The 18,430-nt window shown below is 36.3% G+C and overlaps 1 protein-coding gene across 7 annotated transcripts in view; it reads left to right on the forward strand.

Moving 5' to 3' along the window:
* The window catches only part of LOC147034379 (zinc finger Y-chromosomal protein 1-like), a 139,281-nt gene that overhangs the window by 25,145 nt on the left and 95,706 nt on the right, over nucleotides 1–18,430 (forward strand). For 5 of the 7 annotated variants that reach the window (XM_085881945.1, XM_085881986.1, XM_085881971.1 and 2 more), the window contains one exon: nucleotides 10,546–10,578. The exons of the other annotated variants lie outside the window; for them this stretch is intronic. In XM_085881945.1, the coding sequence (XP_085738071.1) occupies nucleotides 10,546–10,578 (33 nt within the window). The remainder of the gene's footprint in view (nucleotides 1–10,545; nucleotides 10,579–18,430) is intronic. 7 annotated transcript variants of the gene reach the window in all.

An 18,430-nucleotide genomic window follows, 5' to 3' on the forward strand; every position in this document is an offset into this window, starting at 1 on the left:
TTATTTAATATAACCGAGAAAAATGACAAGTTTAGTTATAATCCGGGAAGTGGATACAAAACGATAACAGTCTCACCCGGAGCATATGAGATTTCTCAAATATCTTCCGAAATTGCTCGTCTTATAAAAGAACAGGGTGATGAACCAAAAAATATTGTTATAAACATTCAAAAACATACTTCAAAATCAACGATTAAAGTTAAAAATAACTACAAGGTTGATTTCACAATTGATAATTCATTTAGAGAGTTATTGGGTTTCTCCTCAAAAAAGATTGAAACTAATGGGACGTTTTACAGTGATAATGTCATTCAAATATCCTCAGGAATAAATTCGGTGTTAATTCACTGTGATTTGATTGATGGTGCTTATAATGATGGGAAAAAAACAAATACAATATTTTCATTCAGCGCATACTCAACCCCAACTGGTTATAAATTCAATATGGAACCCAAAAATTTGGTTTATCTACCTGTGTCAGGAAAAACCATACACAGAGTAAATTTTAGGATAACCGACCAAGATAATCGTGTGATTTCTTTTAATGGAGAAGTTATATCAATCAGAATTCACCTACGTCAAGTTTTCCAATAAATAAATACGATGGTTATTGTGAGGAAACATGAGTTGGGAAAATATAAAATAATTACAGGGGATGGGATGTTCCTTTCCCCATACTACAAGGGTGAAGGTATGTATCTTGGTAGAGGATACCATAAACCTAAGAGACAAAGGGGTGTTGGACATCAATTTAGAGGAGATGGGATAATTGATACTCTCATGGGTATTGGTTCAACTATTCTTAAACATAAAGATCTAATTGGTTCAACTGCTTCTGCTGTGGGAAATGTAGCAGGTGCTGTAAAGAGTATAAAAGATGCCCAGAAGGAATCTCATAAATTACAAGCAATAAAAGAAATTAAGAAAGGCAAAACTCAGTTGTCCCCCCAAGAACGACAGAAAATAATTCAAATACTTGGATCAGGGTTTCAAAAGTTTTAACATCTTTTTTTTCCTAAATAAATACAAGTATGGAAGCAATTGATAGTATCTATGATTTGGATGATACTATTATTATCTCAAACTCCACTAAAAAAAAAGATTACTTCAAGGTAAATGCAATAACTGGAACAGACTGGAATACGAATGGTACAAAAAGTTTTGAAATAAATAATCAACAAACCTATTTGAATCTCTCCGAAAGTTTCTTGTTGTGTAAATTTAAATTCACTAAGGCTGGGAATAACACAAACGCTACACTTGTAAATGATTTCTTCTGGAAAATGTTTGATAGTGTGCGTTTGTATATTGGAACACAAGAAGTTGAAGCGGTTGATTATGTCTCTGCTGTATCTGAAATGATGAAATTTACACTCTATACATTCAGTGATAGAATGGGAAAGGGGTCTGCCGAAGGTTTTATTCCTGATATGTCAACGGGAACAAACACAGACCCTGGATATACTCAAAGGAAAGGAATGTATAATGATGATACAAAAGCAGAAAATAGTTTTACTGTGGCAGTTCCTCTTAAAGGTATATTTGGATTTTGTGATCATGATAAAGTTCTGTATGGTCTTAAAATTAGATTTCAACTACAAAGGAACGATAATGAAAATCGATTGCTTTTTGGTGTTGCTAGTGCTTTTGGTGATCAGAATAAATTTGTAATTGAGGAAATGAGTTGGTATATCAGTGAATATACTCCTAATCTTAAAACAGAAGAGATGTTGAATCGAAGACTTAACTCAAAGAAACCACTCAGTGTATCATACCTCAAAAGAAGATGTCAACACGTTAAACTCAATCAAACTACTTTCACGTGGAATTTGGGTGTTCTGGAAGGAAAGCCACGATACCTGTGGATCATTTTTAAAAAGCCAGATGGTGATACTGCGACTGATAAGAATAATGCATTGAGTGATAATGCTAAGGTGAAACAACTTCGCGTTTCTCTCGATGGAACATTTTACCCACGAGATAGATTGGAAATTAATTGGGAAAAAAATGATTTTGCTGAAGCATACAAGTCTTACCAAAAGGTGTGTGAAAGTAATGGAAATAAAGAACCTATTTTGGATATGACAGCATTTAAAAGTTTGTATACAATCTATGCGTTTGACCTGAGCGCTCAAAAGGAAACTATAAAGTCTAATCGAGTGGATACTTCCTGATACATTGAAAGAGGAGAGAGTGAAGAAGTTGATACATATTGTTTGCTTTTGGAAGAAACAGAATTGCAGATTAATACAGATAATGGTGTGATGATTAGTCTCACATAATTTTTTGTTAAATAAATGAGTGGCAAAGTACCAACTGGGGTATATGTTAATCAAATCAATCTTCATAAACTATCATCTTGTGTTCAAAATCAAAAGCCTTGTACGATTAACGTTAATACAATTCAGAGAAAAGGAGCAGTAAGAATTGATGTTTTTCTCATAAGAGAACAGGTTAAAATCTTGAATGACACTGGCTCACTTAAAATTAAAATGGCAAAACCAATGTTGAAAAAATATTCAATAAGAGAGACGAGTGGAGGATTTCTCCCATTTCTAATTCCTTTATTTGCTGGTTTAAGTGCGGTTGGAGCATTGACGGGTGGTATTTCAACAGCGGTGAAAACTGCCAACGAAAGGAAGGCTCAACTCCAGGCTCAAAAAGAATTGGAAAGACATAACAAAGAGTTGGAGAAACAAATTAGTGGAAGTGGTGTAATTGTAGATTTTGCTGAAAAACTTGAAGGTCTGCCTGATAAAGCGAGATTGTTAGTTGGAGATATGCTTTCTTCTATAGCACAAGCAGGTGTAAAATTAACGAAAAGAGGTAATGGATTATATCTTTCTAATAAATAAATGAGCATTGATGAGTGGTTGAAAGAATTTGGAAAGAATACAACATCAAATTTACAACTTGTCAAATATTGTAAGAAATTAAAAATTCATAATGTGGTTATTTGTATGAGAGATGAATTAACAAATGTGCCGAAACATACAAAGAATATTATGATGAACTTAGAAGATAATAATGGGAACGGTTCTCATTGGGTTTGTATTTTTAATAGTCAAGACAAATATTATTTTGATAGTTTTGGTCTTCCGCCACCTGTTGAAGTCATAAAATTCTTACAGAATGGTGTTTATCAAACATTTCAAGTCCAAGAATTAAATTCCAAGTGTTGTGGTCAATTATGCCTATATGTGTTATTTCAACTCAACAAAAATAAAAAATTTTATGATATTATTTTTAATCTAATATAAATGACTTATGTTGGTAAAGATGGTTCTATCTTTGGTGTATCTCAATAACTGGATATTGATTTATCAAATTATTACACAAAGGCACAGGCTGAACGACATAAATATAATATAACCAAAAATATTAACATGAAAAATGCTTATAAATTAAAAAATTATCCAACCCCAACTGAAGCGAATGACTTGGTGAGATTAAGCGATTTATCACAATATATATCCTTAAATAAAACGGCTGTGTATTCCAAAGATACAGAAGTGTTGATATTATCTCCAGGTCATACAGAATTCACAGTTCGAATTAAAATAATTTTTTATAAAAAAGGGCGCATCGTTTGTATGAGAATAGAACAATGGGGGTATGATATGAATGATTTAGGGTATAATTGGTCATTTAAAATTAACCTCGAAGACCTGGAACAATTAAATCAGTCTCGTAAGGAAGAATATTATCCACTTGGTATCGAGAATGAGTTTTGTGGGGCTACGATTAGTAAACAACAAATAAAAGAATTTAATAAGGGTAAATATAATAATGGTTTTGCCCTTGTTTATCTCATGAAAACAGAAAAAACAGGATTATATATAATAAGTAAGGAAATACAAAATGATTTAACTATGGGAAGATGGGGAGGTGTTTCGTGCCATAATATTATTCTAACATATATTTCTAATCATAAATGACAGCAAGAAGGCTTCAAGAAAATTATCATTTCTGTGTTCAAGCATACCTTCAAGAAAAGGGTATTCGGTATTTTAATAAATATGTTCTACAACATAAGAATGAGGTATTTTCAATAAAAGATTGGCATTATGCTGATGTTGATAAACCGACAACTTTAGATTTAATTAGAATGTTAAATAATGAAAAAATTATAAAGTTAAGAAAAGGTAAGGCTCTTTTAGAAATTCAAAAGAAATTTTATTGGTTTCCTGTTGTAAAAAAAAATATTTTGGATACAGGAATAACAAGAAATCCTGATGAATATATGTATAATATTCTATGGGGTGTAAGCGATTCAAGGATAGTAAGGGATGAGGAAGGAGTTGAAGAAGAGAGGGAAGAGGAGGAAAAGGAGAAGGAGGAGAGGGAGAAGAAAGAGAAGGAGGAAAAGGAGAAGAGAGAGAAGGAGGAAAGAGAGAAGAGAGAGAGAGAAGGAGGAAAGAGAGAAGAGAGAGAGAGGGAGGAGAGGGAGAAGAGAGAGAGAGGGAGGAAAGAGAGAAGAGAGAGAGAGAGGGAGGAAAGAGAGAAGAGAGAGGAGGAGAGGGAGGAAAGAGCGAGACAAAATAAATATCAAAATATGGAAACCAGTGAGATTCAAAAAAGATTGGTGGTATTACAGAAAATAACTCAACCCACCGAGGAGGAAAACAAAGAATTTACAAGTCTATTTGCAATATTTTCTTCAAGACTATCATCGACAAGCCATGGATTTTAATTCAAGTTTTTCATTTTTTTATTTTTTTTTCTTAAATAAATGGGGGAGAGAGTGAAGGCATTTCTCAGGATTCTTTATGTTTTAAAAATTAAGATTCAAATGTGCATGTTGGAAACTAAAAAGGTTTTTGCACTCTGCAGGAATTTTTCTCATAAATAAATGAGTTATTGTCTCAAATGTAAAAAGAAAACTAATACTAAAAATATTTCATATATTAAAAGTAAAAATAACAGGGTTATACAAAAAGGTATATGTTCGGTGTGTGGTTCAAAAAAAAATCAATTTATCTCCCAACACAAACTAGGAGGAGATGTACAAAAGTTTTTATCAGGAAGTAAATTTACAACTACTGGAATACCAGGGGAATTACATCTTCCAGGGTATTCTTTCTGTGGTCCAGGCACAAACTTGGATAAAAGATTAGATGAGGCAGACAATCCTAAATCCTGGAGTAAGCCTATCAATAGAGTTGATGAAGTGTGCATGAGACACGATATTGATTATGGGAATACCACAACTTTGGAAGAAAAGCATGAAGCCGATAGAGAAATGTTGTATAATTTGTCTCTGATACAAAATCCAACCTTGAGAGAAAAAGTTGATCGGTTCATTGTGAAGAAGATGATCAGTGCTAAATTGAAACTTGGACTTGGAAATTCAAAAACCTTATAAGCTCTAATGATGCCATTAAGACTGAAGAGCAATTAGCTGATGAATTACATAAACCAATATTCACAAAGTTTCAGAGAAGGAAAGTTTATTCCAAGGAAGTTGATTATATCTGGTCTGCTGATTTGATTGAACTCAATAATGATAAGGGGTGCAAGTATGCTTTAACCGTTATTGATTTGAGGAGTAGATATGCGTGGGTTGTCCCTTTAAAAAACAAAACAGGTAATACTCTTATGTTAGCTTTTCAACAGATATTTAATAAAAGTAAGAGAAAACCTAAAAAATTGTGGACTGATGAGGGTAGAGAGTTTTATAACAAGACATTTATGAATTTTCTAAAAAATAACAGTATTACATTATACAGTACCTTTAATGAAGGGAAGGCAGTTGTTGTTGAACGTTTTAATCGTACCTTAAAAGAGAGACTATATAAAAAATTCACACAACTCGGTTCACAACAATGGTCATCTTTTATTCAGGATATTGTGGATAAGTATAATGACATGATTCACACGGCAACAAATATGAAACCATCAGAAACATTTACAAAATTAAAATATGAAAAAGAGATTAATGTCAGAAAACCTAAGTTCAAAGTTGGTGATATCGTAAGAATATATAGGTGGAAATCTCATTTTGAAAAAGGTTATACGAAAAGATGGACCAACGAGCTTTTTAAAATTGTTGATGTAATCGATACGGTTCCTTGGACTTATAAGATATATGATTTGGAAGGGGAAGAGATTTTAGGTTCATTTTATTCACAGGAATTACAAAAGACAAAGATGAATTGAAATTTTTTGACTCCGCCCCTTTTTGACTCCACCCACACAAGCCCCGCCCACACAAGCCCCCGCCCACACAAACCCCACACAAACCCCACCACACACCCCCCCACAAGCTCCAATAAATTGGAATTTTTTGACTCCGCCCCTTTTTGACTCCGCCCACACACGCCCCTCCCCCCCAAGCCCCGCCAACACAAACCCCACACAAACCCCACACAAGCTCCACACAAGCTCCACACAAAAACTCCACACAAGCTCCACACACACAAACCCCACACAAGCTCCACCCATATTCATCATATTCACATAATTAGTGATTAGTTAATTAGTTCCCCACACACACATCATGTGTAGTTAATTAAAAAGTTGGCCTCCCATCCACACAAGCTCCACTCATCCACCCATCCCCCCATCTCTCCACCCATCCATTGATCCACACAAACCGCATCCACATTCACCCCTCCCTCACAAGCTCCCTCCACATAAGCCCCTGCCCATATAAACCCTACCCACATAAACCCCTCCCACATAAGCGCTGCCTACACAAGCTCCACACAAAAACTCCACACACATAAACCCTGTCCACATAAACCCCTCCCACACAAGCTCCACCCACATAAACCCCGCCCACACAAGCCCCACCCACACAAGCCCCACCCACACACACACCCCGCCCACACAAGCCCCTCCCACACACACCCCACCCACACAAGTCCCCACCGAAGTCCCGCCCACACAAGCCCCGCCCACACAAGCCCCACCCCCTCACCCCCCGTGCGCCCCCACCTTTGACCCACCACCTCCCTCATCCCACCCCCACCCTTCCCCACACACACACATGGGGAGGGGAGGGATGGGATGAGGGGGTGATGGGTCATTGGGGGAGCGCACCTACCCCCCCCCTCCCCCCTCCCTCTCGTTCATGTCTTGATTCTTTTTTTGTAATTCAGAATCAAGTAATTGTAAACAAAACAAATATAATTTATTAATATTGAAAATATTAAATATTCATTTGCGAGAATGTATAATCTTTCCCAGCAATCTTCTTCAGATGTCTTGTGATTTCGAAACTCAGACACCATATTCTGTTTTGAAACAAAAAGTGGATAATAATTAGGTTTTATAAAGATAATTACATGGTAATATGAGTAAGCCTCGTTGACCACTGAATTAACACACCAGGAGCCTGTCATCCTTTCAAGGTCAATAAAATGAATTCCAGTGTACTGACAAAACCACGTCCAAACTAATGATGCAACCAACATAAGGCGACATTCGAAAGAGAGAGTGATATTAATAATAATTCAGAAATATTTACCTCCAGAAAATCATGTGTTGTACGAGTGATATTAATAATAATTCAGAAATATTTACCTCCAGAAAATCATGTGTTGTACGAGATTGCTTCAACAGCTGATGTTGTGCGATAGTGCTGAAAAAAAATAAGTCAAGGGTATAGATGAAGAGACAGACAGAGAGAGATACAAACAGACAGGGAAAGCAACACACACACACACACGCACACACACACACACATAGACACACACGTGCCTCACCATTGGTTTAATTCATTCGAGATCAGAGACCAGTCATTATAAATCATTGACCTCTTCAATAAGAGCAGAGAGAGGTAGGTAGAAAGACAGATAGAGAGAGAGACACACACACACACACGTGTCTCACCATTGGTTTAATTCCTTCGAGATGAGAGGACGTGATAAGACTTCGTGCCACTCATTGAAAATGTCTTTCAATTCTCTTCTAAAATCATTGATCTCTTCAATAAGAGTATTAATTTCATGAACCACGTCGTGATATGTAAACTCAATTTCTTCCAATGCCCTGTCAGGGAAAATATATATATATCAGAATTATCATGATTTAATTAATAATCATTTGCTTCATCGTTCAAAGAGAAAACCATACACAAACTTACCAACTCTGTAGTGGGCTGTTGTCTTCATCGGAAGAAAGATCGTCCATGCCTCAGTTGTAAAAATGAAAATCCCGTCTGGCAGAAACTTTGTCTGGCGAATCACTTATAAAGCAACGATGAGGAGATTGCTTAATCATTGGGTGTGGGCACAGGAAATGACAAGCCTCTCTTAATGATCTCATCTGGCCACCGCCCGAGTTGCAAATCATTTTTGTACATAAACCACGCCATAAAAAAAGTTTTGATTCAAATGTTTTCAGTTCGTGTTCTGAAATAAAATATAAACACGAGACCTTGTCTCACAGAATAGTTCCTATTTTTTCACAGCATGACAGTCCAAAACCACTTCCTCATTCACACAGCACGGCCGTGTCAAAAAAACACTTCCTCATTTTCACGGCATGAACTGAAAACATTTGAAACAAAACTTTTTTTATGGCGTGGTTTATGTACAAAAATGATTTGCAACTCGGGCGGTGGCCAGATGAGATCATGAAGAGAAGTTTATCATTTCGTAATGGCACAAAAGGGGTATCTTAAAAAATATAAAGATTCAAATGTTTTGTTTTTCAATATTTTAGATGGGGATTATTGTGCAAAGAAAATTAAACTATTGAAGGAATTTGAGAATGAACAAATGTTTATAGGTTCAATGAGTGAGCTAAACAATATGCATTGGTTATTTGATAAAGAGTGCCCCGAGGCTTAGACGTTTCAGATATTTCTTTAGAATCACCTTTAACAAATCTTTATCTTGTTGTATGGGTTATTTGATAAAGAGTGTCCCGGGGCTTAGACGTTTCAGATATTTCTTTAGAATCACCTTTAACAAATCCTTTATCTTGTTGTATGGGTTATTTGATAAAGAGTGTCCCGGGGCTTCGACGTTTCAGATATTTCTTTAGAATCACCTTTAACAAATCTTTATCTTGTTGTATGGGCTATTTGAATAGAGAGCCCCTAGGTTAGAAGGGGAAATAAAAAAATGACCGTTTTTACAGCCATTTTTCCCTGCTGTGCAGGGGTTTGGCTTTTTCTTGAGGCAATGTTTTATGGCCGGATGCCCTTTCTGACGCCAACCCTGGTCGCCTCTTACGACACACAGGGATATGGTACACCTATTCTAACCGGGGCATACACCGGGACCAGTACACTGGCACTCATTTCGCCGACCTCGGAAGGATGGCAGGCTGAGTCAACCCCCTGGTGTTAATTCAGCAGCCAACGGGGCTTGAACTCAGGACCCTGGGATCCCAAGCCGCCACCCTAACCACTAAGCCAACACCAGGCTCCAGGTTAAAAGGGGAGACAAATAAATATACCTTGGGCTAAAAAGGGGATTTATTTTTTTAGGGGAAAAAAAAGAAAAATTTCATGGCTGAAAATCCCCCATTCATTTACATGGGGAAAAGTGAGCCAGAACCAGTATTCTTTCCCTACTAATGGGAATTGAATGGGATTCTAATTGGGAACTTGAACTTTATGACAAGTATAAAAGCCCGTCAAAAATGACAGGTTGGAATTATTTTATTCAAAATATTTACAGACTGGAAGATATGATGTTTTGTAGCATGAAAAAGCGTTATTTTCAAACACTGCATGTACAAATGTTACCCTATTGTCTTTATCTTCTGTGACCTTTCATTTCGAGGGTACAGCCCCGTGAGCATGCCAAAGCCTGAAGCCTCGGCTTAGCATCAGGTCATGGCCTCCGATAGGCGCCCACGGAGCCTGCAGCCGCAGGGGCCACCCACAAAGATGGGCTTCCCACATCACATCAGCTTGCAAGACTTTCAAAGCATCTTGAAAGTCCAGTTGTGCAACATAGATGGTTCCAATAACACTAGGCACACATTTCTACTGTCTGCCAATTGATTCACTGATGGGTTTAATCAAAAGACATCATGTTGCACTTCACAAACATATTGCACATCGATCTGTAAATCTCAATGAGGATGAAAAAATACAGTGAAACACATGAGAAACGGACCTTTCATAGCAGTTTTTGTCATGGAGGTTGTTGTTGTTTTATCAATTCCAAGGTGAGTGGGAGTTTCATAAATTTCTCAATATAATTATCCTTCCGATAATTCATGGATCGGGGTTTGAGAGTTTGTAACCCGGGTTTGTCGGGCGATTCCTCTGACTCTTTTGGTCTAATTACATCCAGACTTGCTACAGAGGATCAGCATGATCCCAATTAATGTATCGGGGTGGTGTTTTTTTAAAAAAATCTTTTCCAGTGGTCGAGGGATGGGAAACGCAAATTCTCTATGTCAATGTGTATCGTGTAGCGCTGCCTCCAGGTGGGGGAGGGTATTACAAGTCTCCACCATTTACAGTACAGTTTTCCTGTCCCTTAATTTTCCAGTCGTGAGGTGCTTTTGATTATAAGCAGTAGGTATCTTTTTCCTTCATGCACGTAACCCGGGTTATTTATTTTTTTCCCCATACAGAGCTGTCACTTGCTATACACTGCCCAAATAAAGGTATGCATCAGAAGAACGTGTTGCATGCTTGGAACATGATCGCCCATTGGGCGGGTACTCTGCTAATGATTTTAATTTTCGATCCGTGCGAAGTGCTTGGTATCTGCCCTTTCTCGCCTGCAGATTCGTCTGTATTGGGTGTCACATGAGAGCGGTGTCTGTATTTGTATTTGTTTACCTCACCAATGTTTGTATTTTGTTATATGTTTGTTTATTTTTTGTTATATTAACCAATTCCACCATATAATATTTCAAAATAATTATCATTTTGCACACTTTGCGGAATTATGTGACCTTCACTTCATTCTGTTCTCGAGTTATTGTATTTGACCTTTAATCGCAGGAATTTGTGATTTTTGTCTTCAGTCTATACTACATCTGTGCCCACTTTGTTGGTGATCTCGAGATCAGGTTATTATTGACAGTTATGTGCATAGATCTCTTCAGAAATCATAAGATCTGCATTTGCTCTTTCCATCGTGAAATTCAAATAAATGAAGTCATTTTTCCTGTCGGAATTTCTCCATTTCCTCATTTTATTTTAGCGATTGGTTGAGGATTTTAAGAGGGTTCCAGAAAATAATTTTGAAGGATGTGTTTCCAGCTCAGTTTCTGAGATATGAAGATTTTTTTTTAATGTTCTCATTTTTCGTCATTGTGGTTTTTTTTTTAGGGTCATGTTTTTCATGTATCCCAGTAGTACCTGACAGTCAATCCCCAAGTCAGATTTCATTAATCAGACAGGAAAATATGTATTTTTCTACACATTTCATTTTATGTGAAAACTTCAGTTTTGACGTCATCTTGTGGGAAAACGTGACATCACAGAAAAAGAATAATGTCAATGATAATTTCGATGTGCCTTAAATGCTAGAATATAATGCAAAAAAACGCTTGTTTCTCTGATGATTCATTCCAGAGTTATTGTTAGAAATGTGATTTTTCACCCTTTGATTATCTTGACCTTGACATTTTACTTCGATCATTGTTGGCTACATATCACATTTTGGTTGAACCACGCTACTTCTACCAAGTTTGGTTACAATCGGTCCAGCCATCACTGACATACCCATGATGGTGCGGAAAGACGGATGCACACAAGAGACAGATGAGAGCTGGTCATTCAAATATTCTGCAATCCCTATCCGGGCGTGAGGCATGAATCGATTCTTTGCCTGAAGATGTCACCACATTATTGGTCCTCCGATAGAAAGGGCCCTTCACGTGAGGTTTTGCAGGGGGCCACCCACATAACCTATCTCGTGGAGGCTCTGCTTCAGGTGTGCTTATATCTTAATTTATTAGACATTGCACTTATGTAAATGAACACTCGTTTCACTCTGCATGTGTTGCACATCACGTGCAGCGAATTTCGCCTCCCTGCACCTTATATTTATTGTTTTTTTTAACGCTTCTGTACACCGCCATTGAGGCCCGGTTGCAAGTCACAGTCTAAATTTCCAAAAGAAGAGAGGTTAATACTCTCGAATGGAAAATGTTTTTTTTTTTTTTTTTAATCGTGAAAAAATAGACCAGAGTGAACCCACAGTCATGTTGAAAGATTGACCTTTAAACTCCTTAAATCATCCTTTTTAAGGGGGACAGGCATCACATAAATACATAAACACGTATTATGCTTTTTTATGGTAGATGCTTGGAGTCATTGTCCTGTTGAAACATAAATCTTTGCTGCAGACTTAAGGCTTTTGCACTCTGAAGTAGGTTCACCTCAAGGATGTGCCTGTATTTGTCTCCATTCATTGTTCCCTCTGTCCTTACAAGTCTCCCAGTCCTTGCTGCTGAAAATCATCCCCATAGAATGATGCTACCACCACCATGTTTCATGGTAAGGATGGTGTTAGATGGGTGATGAGCTGTGCTCGGTTTGCATTCAGGCCAGAGTTAAATTTTTGTCTCATCAGACCCTAGGATCCCAAGCCGCCACCCTAACCACTAAGCCAACACCAGACTTGTAAAAAATTCTGAAATCATATTTTCATTTTGTCATTCTGGGGTATTTTGTGTAGATCAGTGACAATTTTTTTTTAATTAAATTCATTTTAAATTTAGGCTGTAACGCAACAAAATGTGAAAAAGTCAAGAGGTCTTCAATGCTTTCTAAAGGTAGTGTGTGTGTTTTTTATCTATTTATATATATATATATATATATATATATATATATATATATATATATATATATATATATATATATATATATATATATATATATATATATATATATATATATATATTGGGGTGGTCCAAAATAGTGTAAAAAAAAAATAGAATGTTGCTCCACAAGCTTAAAATTATTCTAATATGATCCAATAGCTCGCATAAATTTTTTTAGCTTGATCGGAGGTGATTTAGAGGTCACTCCATATGACGACTTTTAGTCTCATGACTTGAATAAATTAGGGTATGGTCAGGTACAATTGCGGGTACTTCTGGATGTCTGAGGTGGAAATGGAGGGCATTTTCGAACTCTATGGGGTTGATTTACTCTAATAAATGACTGCATCAACATTGAATTCACTACCATTTTGAAATTATGACCAAAAACAAGATTTATCATTACTGGAGTTGAGTAACTAATCCAACTCATTTCGATATTTTCAAATCTAAAATTAATTTGTTGTCCGACGAAACATTTCTTAGAGTAAATCGACCTCACTGAGTTCAAAAATGCAGTCCATTTTCACCGAGGAAGTTCAGAAGTGTATGGATTAGCATCTCCTCTACTTCGCCTCCACTCTGGACCCCGAGCTAATATGGTACATTATCACTGGTACATTATGTAGTACATTGTCTCGCCCCTTACATTATCATGCGCATTCATCTTAGTACATTATCGCATAATTTTATCTTAATTTTTATGCGCCCCCTCTAATTTTTTATGTCTTAATTTTATCTTAATTTTATCAATCTCGCCCCCTCTTAATTTTATCTTAATTTTTATATCTTAATTTTTGCCCCTCTTTTGTCTCTAGTACATCTTAGTACATCTTAATTTTTATGTCTCTGGTACATCTTATTTTGTCTTAATTTTGTCTCTGGTACATCTTAATTTTATCTTTCATTTTATGCCCCCTATTTTATCTGTTTGCATCTTAATTTTGTCTGTTCCTCTCTAGTGCACTCATAGCGGTATCAATCGCCCCACTACACTCCTGCTGTGCCCATCTGCGTGGCCCATGTGGCCCCCTCTCTGCGTGGCCCCTCTGGCCGGCCCCTCTGTGGCCCCCTCTCGTGGCCCTCTGTCGCCGCCCCCTCTGCGCAGCCCCTCTGTGGCCCCACTCTCGCTTAGCCCCCTCTGCTTGCCGCCCCTCTCGCCGCCCTCTCTCTCGCCGCTCTGGCCCCTCTCTGCGCCCCCTCTAGCGCCCCACTCTGCGCCCACTAGCCCCCTCTCTCGCCCCCTCTCTCGCCCCTCCTCGCCCCTCTCGCCCACTCTGGCCCCTCTTACGCCCCCTCTCGCCCCCCTCTAACCCCTCTGCTTCCCCCTCTAGCGCCCCACTCTCGCCTCTACGCCCCCCGCTCTCTACTTCCCCACTCTCTCGCCCCCGCTCTCTGGCCTCTCCCACTCTCCTCTGCTTCCCCACTCTCTGCGCCCCCCACTCTCTACGCCCCTTCTTTACTCCTCTCGCCCCCACTCTCCTGCCTTCACTCTCACTTTCCCCACTCTCTGCTTCCCCACTCTCTCGCCCCACTCTCTCGCCCCCACTCTCTCTGGCATTTGCCTCCTCTGCGCCTCCACTCTCCTCTATTGCTCTCCCACTCTCTCGCCCCCACTCTCTCGCCCCACTCTCGCCCCCACTCTCTCGCCCCCACTCTCTAGCTTCCCCCACTCTCCTAGCCCCCACTCTCTCGCCCCCACTCTCTCGCCCCCACTAATAATTTTAAAATGTAATTTTAAATATCATAATTTTTAAATAATGGTGCAAATAATTTAAATATGGTTTAAATATCTTAATTTTAAATAATTTTGAAATATCTTAGTTTGTCTTTTTTGAACGATAACAATTTTGAAATAATGGTTAACATATAATGTAGTTTTAAATAATATAGTTTTTGAATAACAGTTTAAATCATGAATTTTTAAATAATAGTTTTTGATAATAATGATTTTTAAATAATAGTTTTGAAATAATGTCGATTTTTACCGATAATGATTTTAAATAATTAGTTTTGAAATCATATGTAATTTTGAAATGTAGTTTTAAATAATAGTCTTGGTTTGATAAATGTAGTTTTTAAAATCATCTTAATTTTGCAAATAGTTTTTAAGATGTAGTTTTAAAATCTGGTTTAAATCTTCAGGTTTTAGCACACGATATCTGGTTTTTAAATCATCATCATGATTTTTTAAATAATCTTGGTTTGAAATATCTTAATTTTTACGATAATAGTTTTTGAAATAATGATTTTTTAAATATGATTTTTGAATAATAGTTTTTTAAATAATAGTTTTGATAATGTAGTTTTAAATCATCTTAGTTTTTACCCATCTTAATTTTTCCCCGATAATAGTTTTTGCGAAATATCATGTTTTTAATAATCAATTTTTATCTTGATTTTGAAATAATAATTTTTAAATCGTTTAAATAATTTTTGATAATCAATTTTTTAAATCATAATTTTTGATCATAATTTTTACGATAATCGGTTTACATCATAATTTTACATCTTCATTTATCTCTAATTTTGCAAATATCATAATTTTAAATAATGTAATTTTTAAATATCTTAATTTTTACATCATCTTTTTGATAATTTTTACATCATAATTTTTAAATCCTCATTTAATCTTAATTTGAAATATCATAATTTTTAATATCTTCGTTTTAATCTGTTTTATCATAATTTGTAATAATTTTTACATCATCTTAATTTTTAAATAATAATTTTTACATCTAATTTTGTCATCATAATTTTTACATCTTAATTTTAAATATCTTAATTTTAATATCATAATTTTAAATAATCATTTTATCTCTTAATTTTTAAATATCGTTTTAAAATTTTATCTTAATTTTTATCATAATTTTAAATCTAATATATGCAAAATAATTTTTAAATAATGTAATTTTAAATATCTTAATTTTTAATATCAATTTTTGAAATAATGTAGTTTTTAAATAATGTAGTTTTTAAATCAATTTTTAAATATCGATTTTTGAAATAATGTAATTTTACGATAATATGATTTTGAAATAATTAATTTTAAATAATTTTAAATGTAGTTTTTGAAATCAACAATTTTCATCTGGTTTGAGCAATAATAATTTTTGATGTCATAATTTTAAAATATCGTAGTTTTTAAGTCGAATTTTTAAAATATCGTAGTTTTTGACATCGTTTTTAAATAATGTAGTTTTCATCTTAATTTTTGATAATAATTTTAAATCGGTCTTAATTTTTTGAAATAATAATAATTTTGAAATAATTTTAATGTAGTTTTTGATAATGAAGTTTTTGAATATCTTAATTTTTAAATAATGATTTTTGAAATAACAATTTTAAATCTTAATTCGTCAATATCATAGTTTTAAATATCTTAGTTTTAAATAATAATTTTTTAAATCTCTTAATTTTTGAAATAATATTGGTTTGAAATATGATTTGATATCATAATTTTAAATAATAGTTTTAGAATGTGGTTTAAAATAATATGATTTTTTAAATAACAATTTTTCGTCTTAATTTTTAAATAATCTTAATTTTTAAATATCTTAATTTTAAATATCATAATTTTACATCTTAATTTTACATCATAGTTTAAATATCTTAATTTTAATCATCATAATTTTAAATCTTAATTTTACATCTGTAATTTTTAAAATATCTAATTTTTAAATAATAATTTTTATCATAATTTTACATCTGTTTTATCATCTTCAGATTTAATATCTTAATTTTAAAATAATCATTAATTTTAAATATCATAATTTTTAAATAATTTTTAAATAATTTTTAATCATCATAATTTTTATCGTCATAGTTTAAATAATTTTAAATATCTTAATTTTAAATGCATCATAATTTTACATCTTAATTTTTGTCATAATTTTATCTTAATTTTATCATCATAATTTTAAATATCTTAATTGCCCCCACTCTCTCGCCCCCCCACTCTCTCGCCCCCCACTCTCTACTTCCACTCTCTCGCCCCCACTCTCTCGCCCCCCCACTCTCTTTTTACTCTCCCCTGCGGCCCCCCACTCTCTACTTCCCCCCACTCTCTAGCCCCCACTCTCTCGCCCCCCACTCTCTCGCCCCCCACTCTCTCGCCCCACCCTCTCGCCCCCCACTCTCTCGCCCCCCACTCTCTCGCCCCCCCCACTCTCTCGCAGATATTGGTCGACAGATAAATGGCTGTAACTTGGGAAGCGCTCGTCCGATTAATATCAAACCTCGAAAAGGCACATCCGCGGGTACCCAGCAATATTCCTGGCAAGTTTCAATCAGATCGGACCGTCAATCATGCAAAAATAAATAAATATTAATCGTGATGTCATTCGTGATGTCATAGCACCATGTCTTGTCATTGGTCGACAGATAAATGGCCGTAACTTGGGAACCGCTTATCCGATTAATATCAAACCTTGAAAAGGCACATCCGCGGGTCCCCAGCAATATTCCTGGCAAGTTTCAATCAAATCGGACCGTCAATCGTGCAAATAAATAAATAAACAAACATTAATTGTGACGTCATAGCACCGAGTCTTTTTATTGGGCAACAGATAAATGGCCGTAACTTGGGAACCGCTCGTCCGATTGACATCAAACCTCGAAAAGGCACATCTGCGGGGCCCCGGCAATATTTCTGGCAAGTTTCAATCAGATCGGACCGGCGGTTGTCGAGAAACAGCGGACACACACACACACACACACACACACACACACACACACACACACACACACACACACACACACACACACACACACACACACACACACACACACACACACACACACACACACACACACACACACACACACACACACACACACACACACACACACACACTGCTGGAATTATAGATAGATGTAACTGAGTAAAACGAACATTTTTGTTTTATTCTATTAACTACTGACAACATTTCTCCCAAATTCCAAATAATGTCATTTGGAGCATTTATTTGCTGAAAATGACAGCTGGTCAAAATAACAACAAAGATTCAGTGTTTTCAGACCTCAAAGAATCAAAGAAAACAAGTTCATATTTATTTTTAAACAACACAATACTAATGTTTTAACTTAGGAAGAGTTCAGAAATCAATATTTTGTGGAATAACCCTGATTTTCAATCACAGCTTTCATGCGTCTTGGCAAGCTCTCCACCAGTCTTTCACATTGCTGTTGGGTGACTTTATGCCACTCCTGGTGCAAAAATTCAAGCAGCTCCGCTTTGTTTGATGGCTTGTGACCATCCATCTTCCTCTTGATCACATTCCAGAGGTTTTCAATGGGGTTCAGGTCTGGAGATTGGGCTGGCCATGACAGGGTCTTAATCTGATGGTCCTCCATCCACACATTGATTGACCCGGCTGTGTGGCACGGAGCATTCATTGTCCTGCTGGAAAAAACAATCCTCAAAGTTGGGGAACATTGTCAGAGCAGAAGGAAGCAAGTGTTCTTCCAGGACAACCTTGTACGTGGCTTGATTCATCAGTCCTTCACAAAGACAAATCTGCCCGATTCCAGCCTTGCTGAAGCACTCCCAGATCATCACCGGTCCTCCACCAAATTTCACAGTGGGTGCGAGACACTGTGGCTTGTAGGCCTCTCCAGGTCTCCGTCTAACCATGAGACGACCAGGTGTTGGGCAAAGCTGAAAATTGGACTCATCAGA

This window comes from Eptatretus burgeri, chromosome 1, assembly GCF_056783735.1.
Source record: "Eptatretus burgeri isolate ZD-2024b chromosome 1, Ebu_testis_v1, whole genome shotgun sequence".
Classification (NCBI taxonomy): domain Eukaryota; kingdom Metazoa; phylum Chordata; class Myxini; order Myxiniformes; family Myxinidae; genus Eptatretus; species Eptatretus burgeri.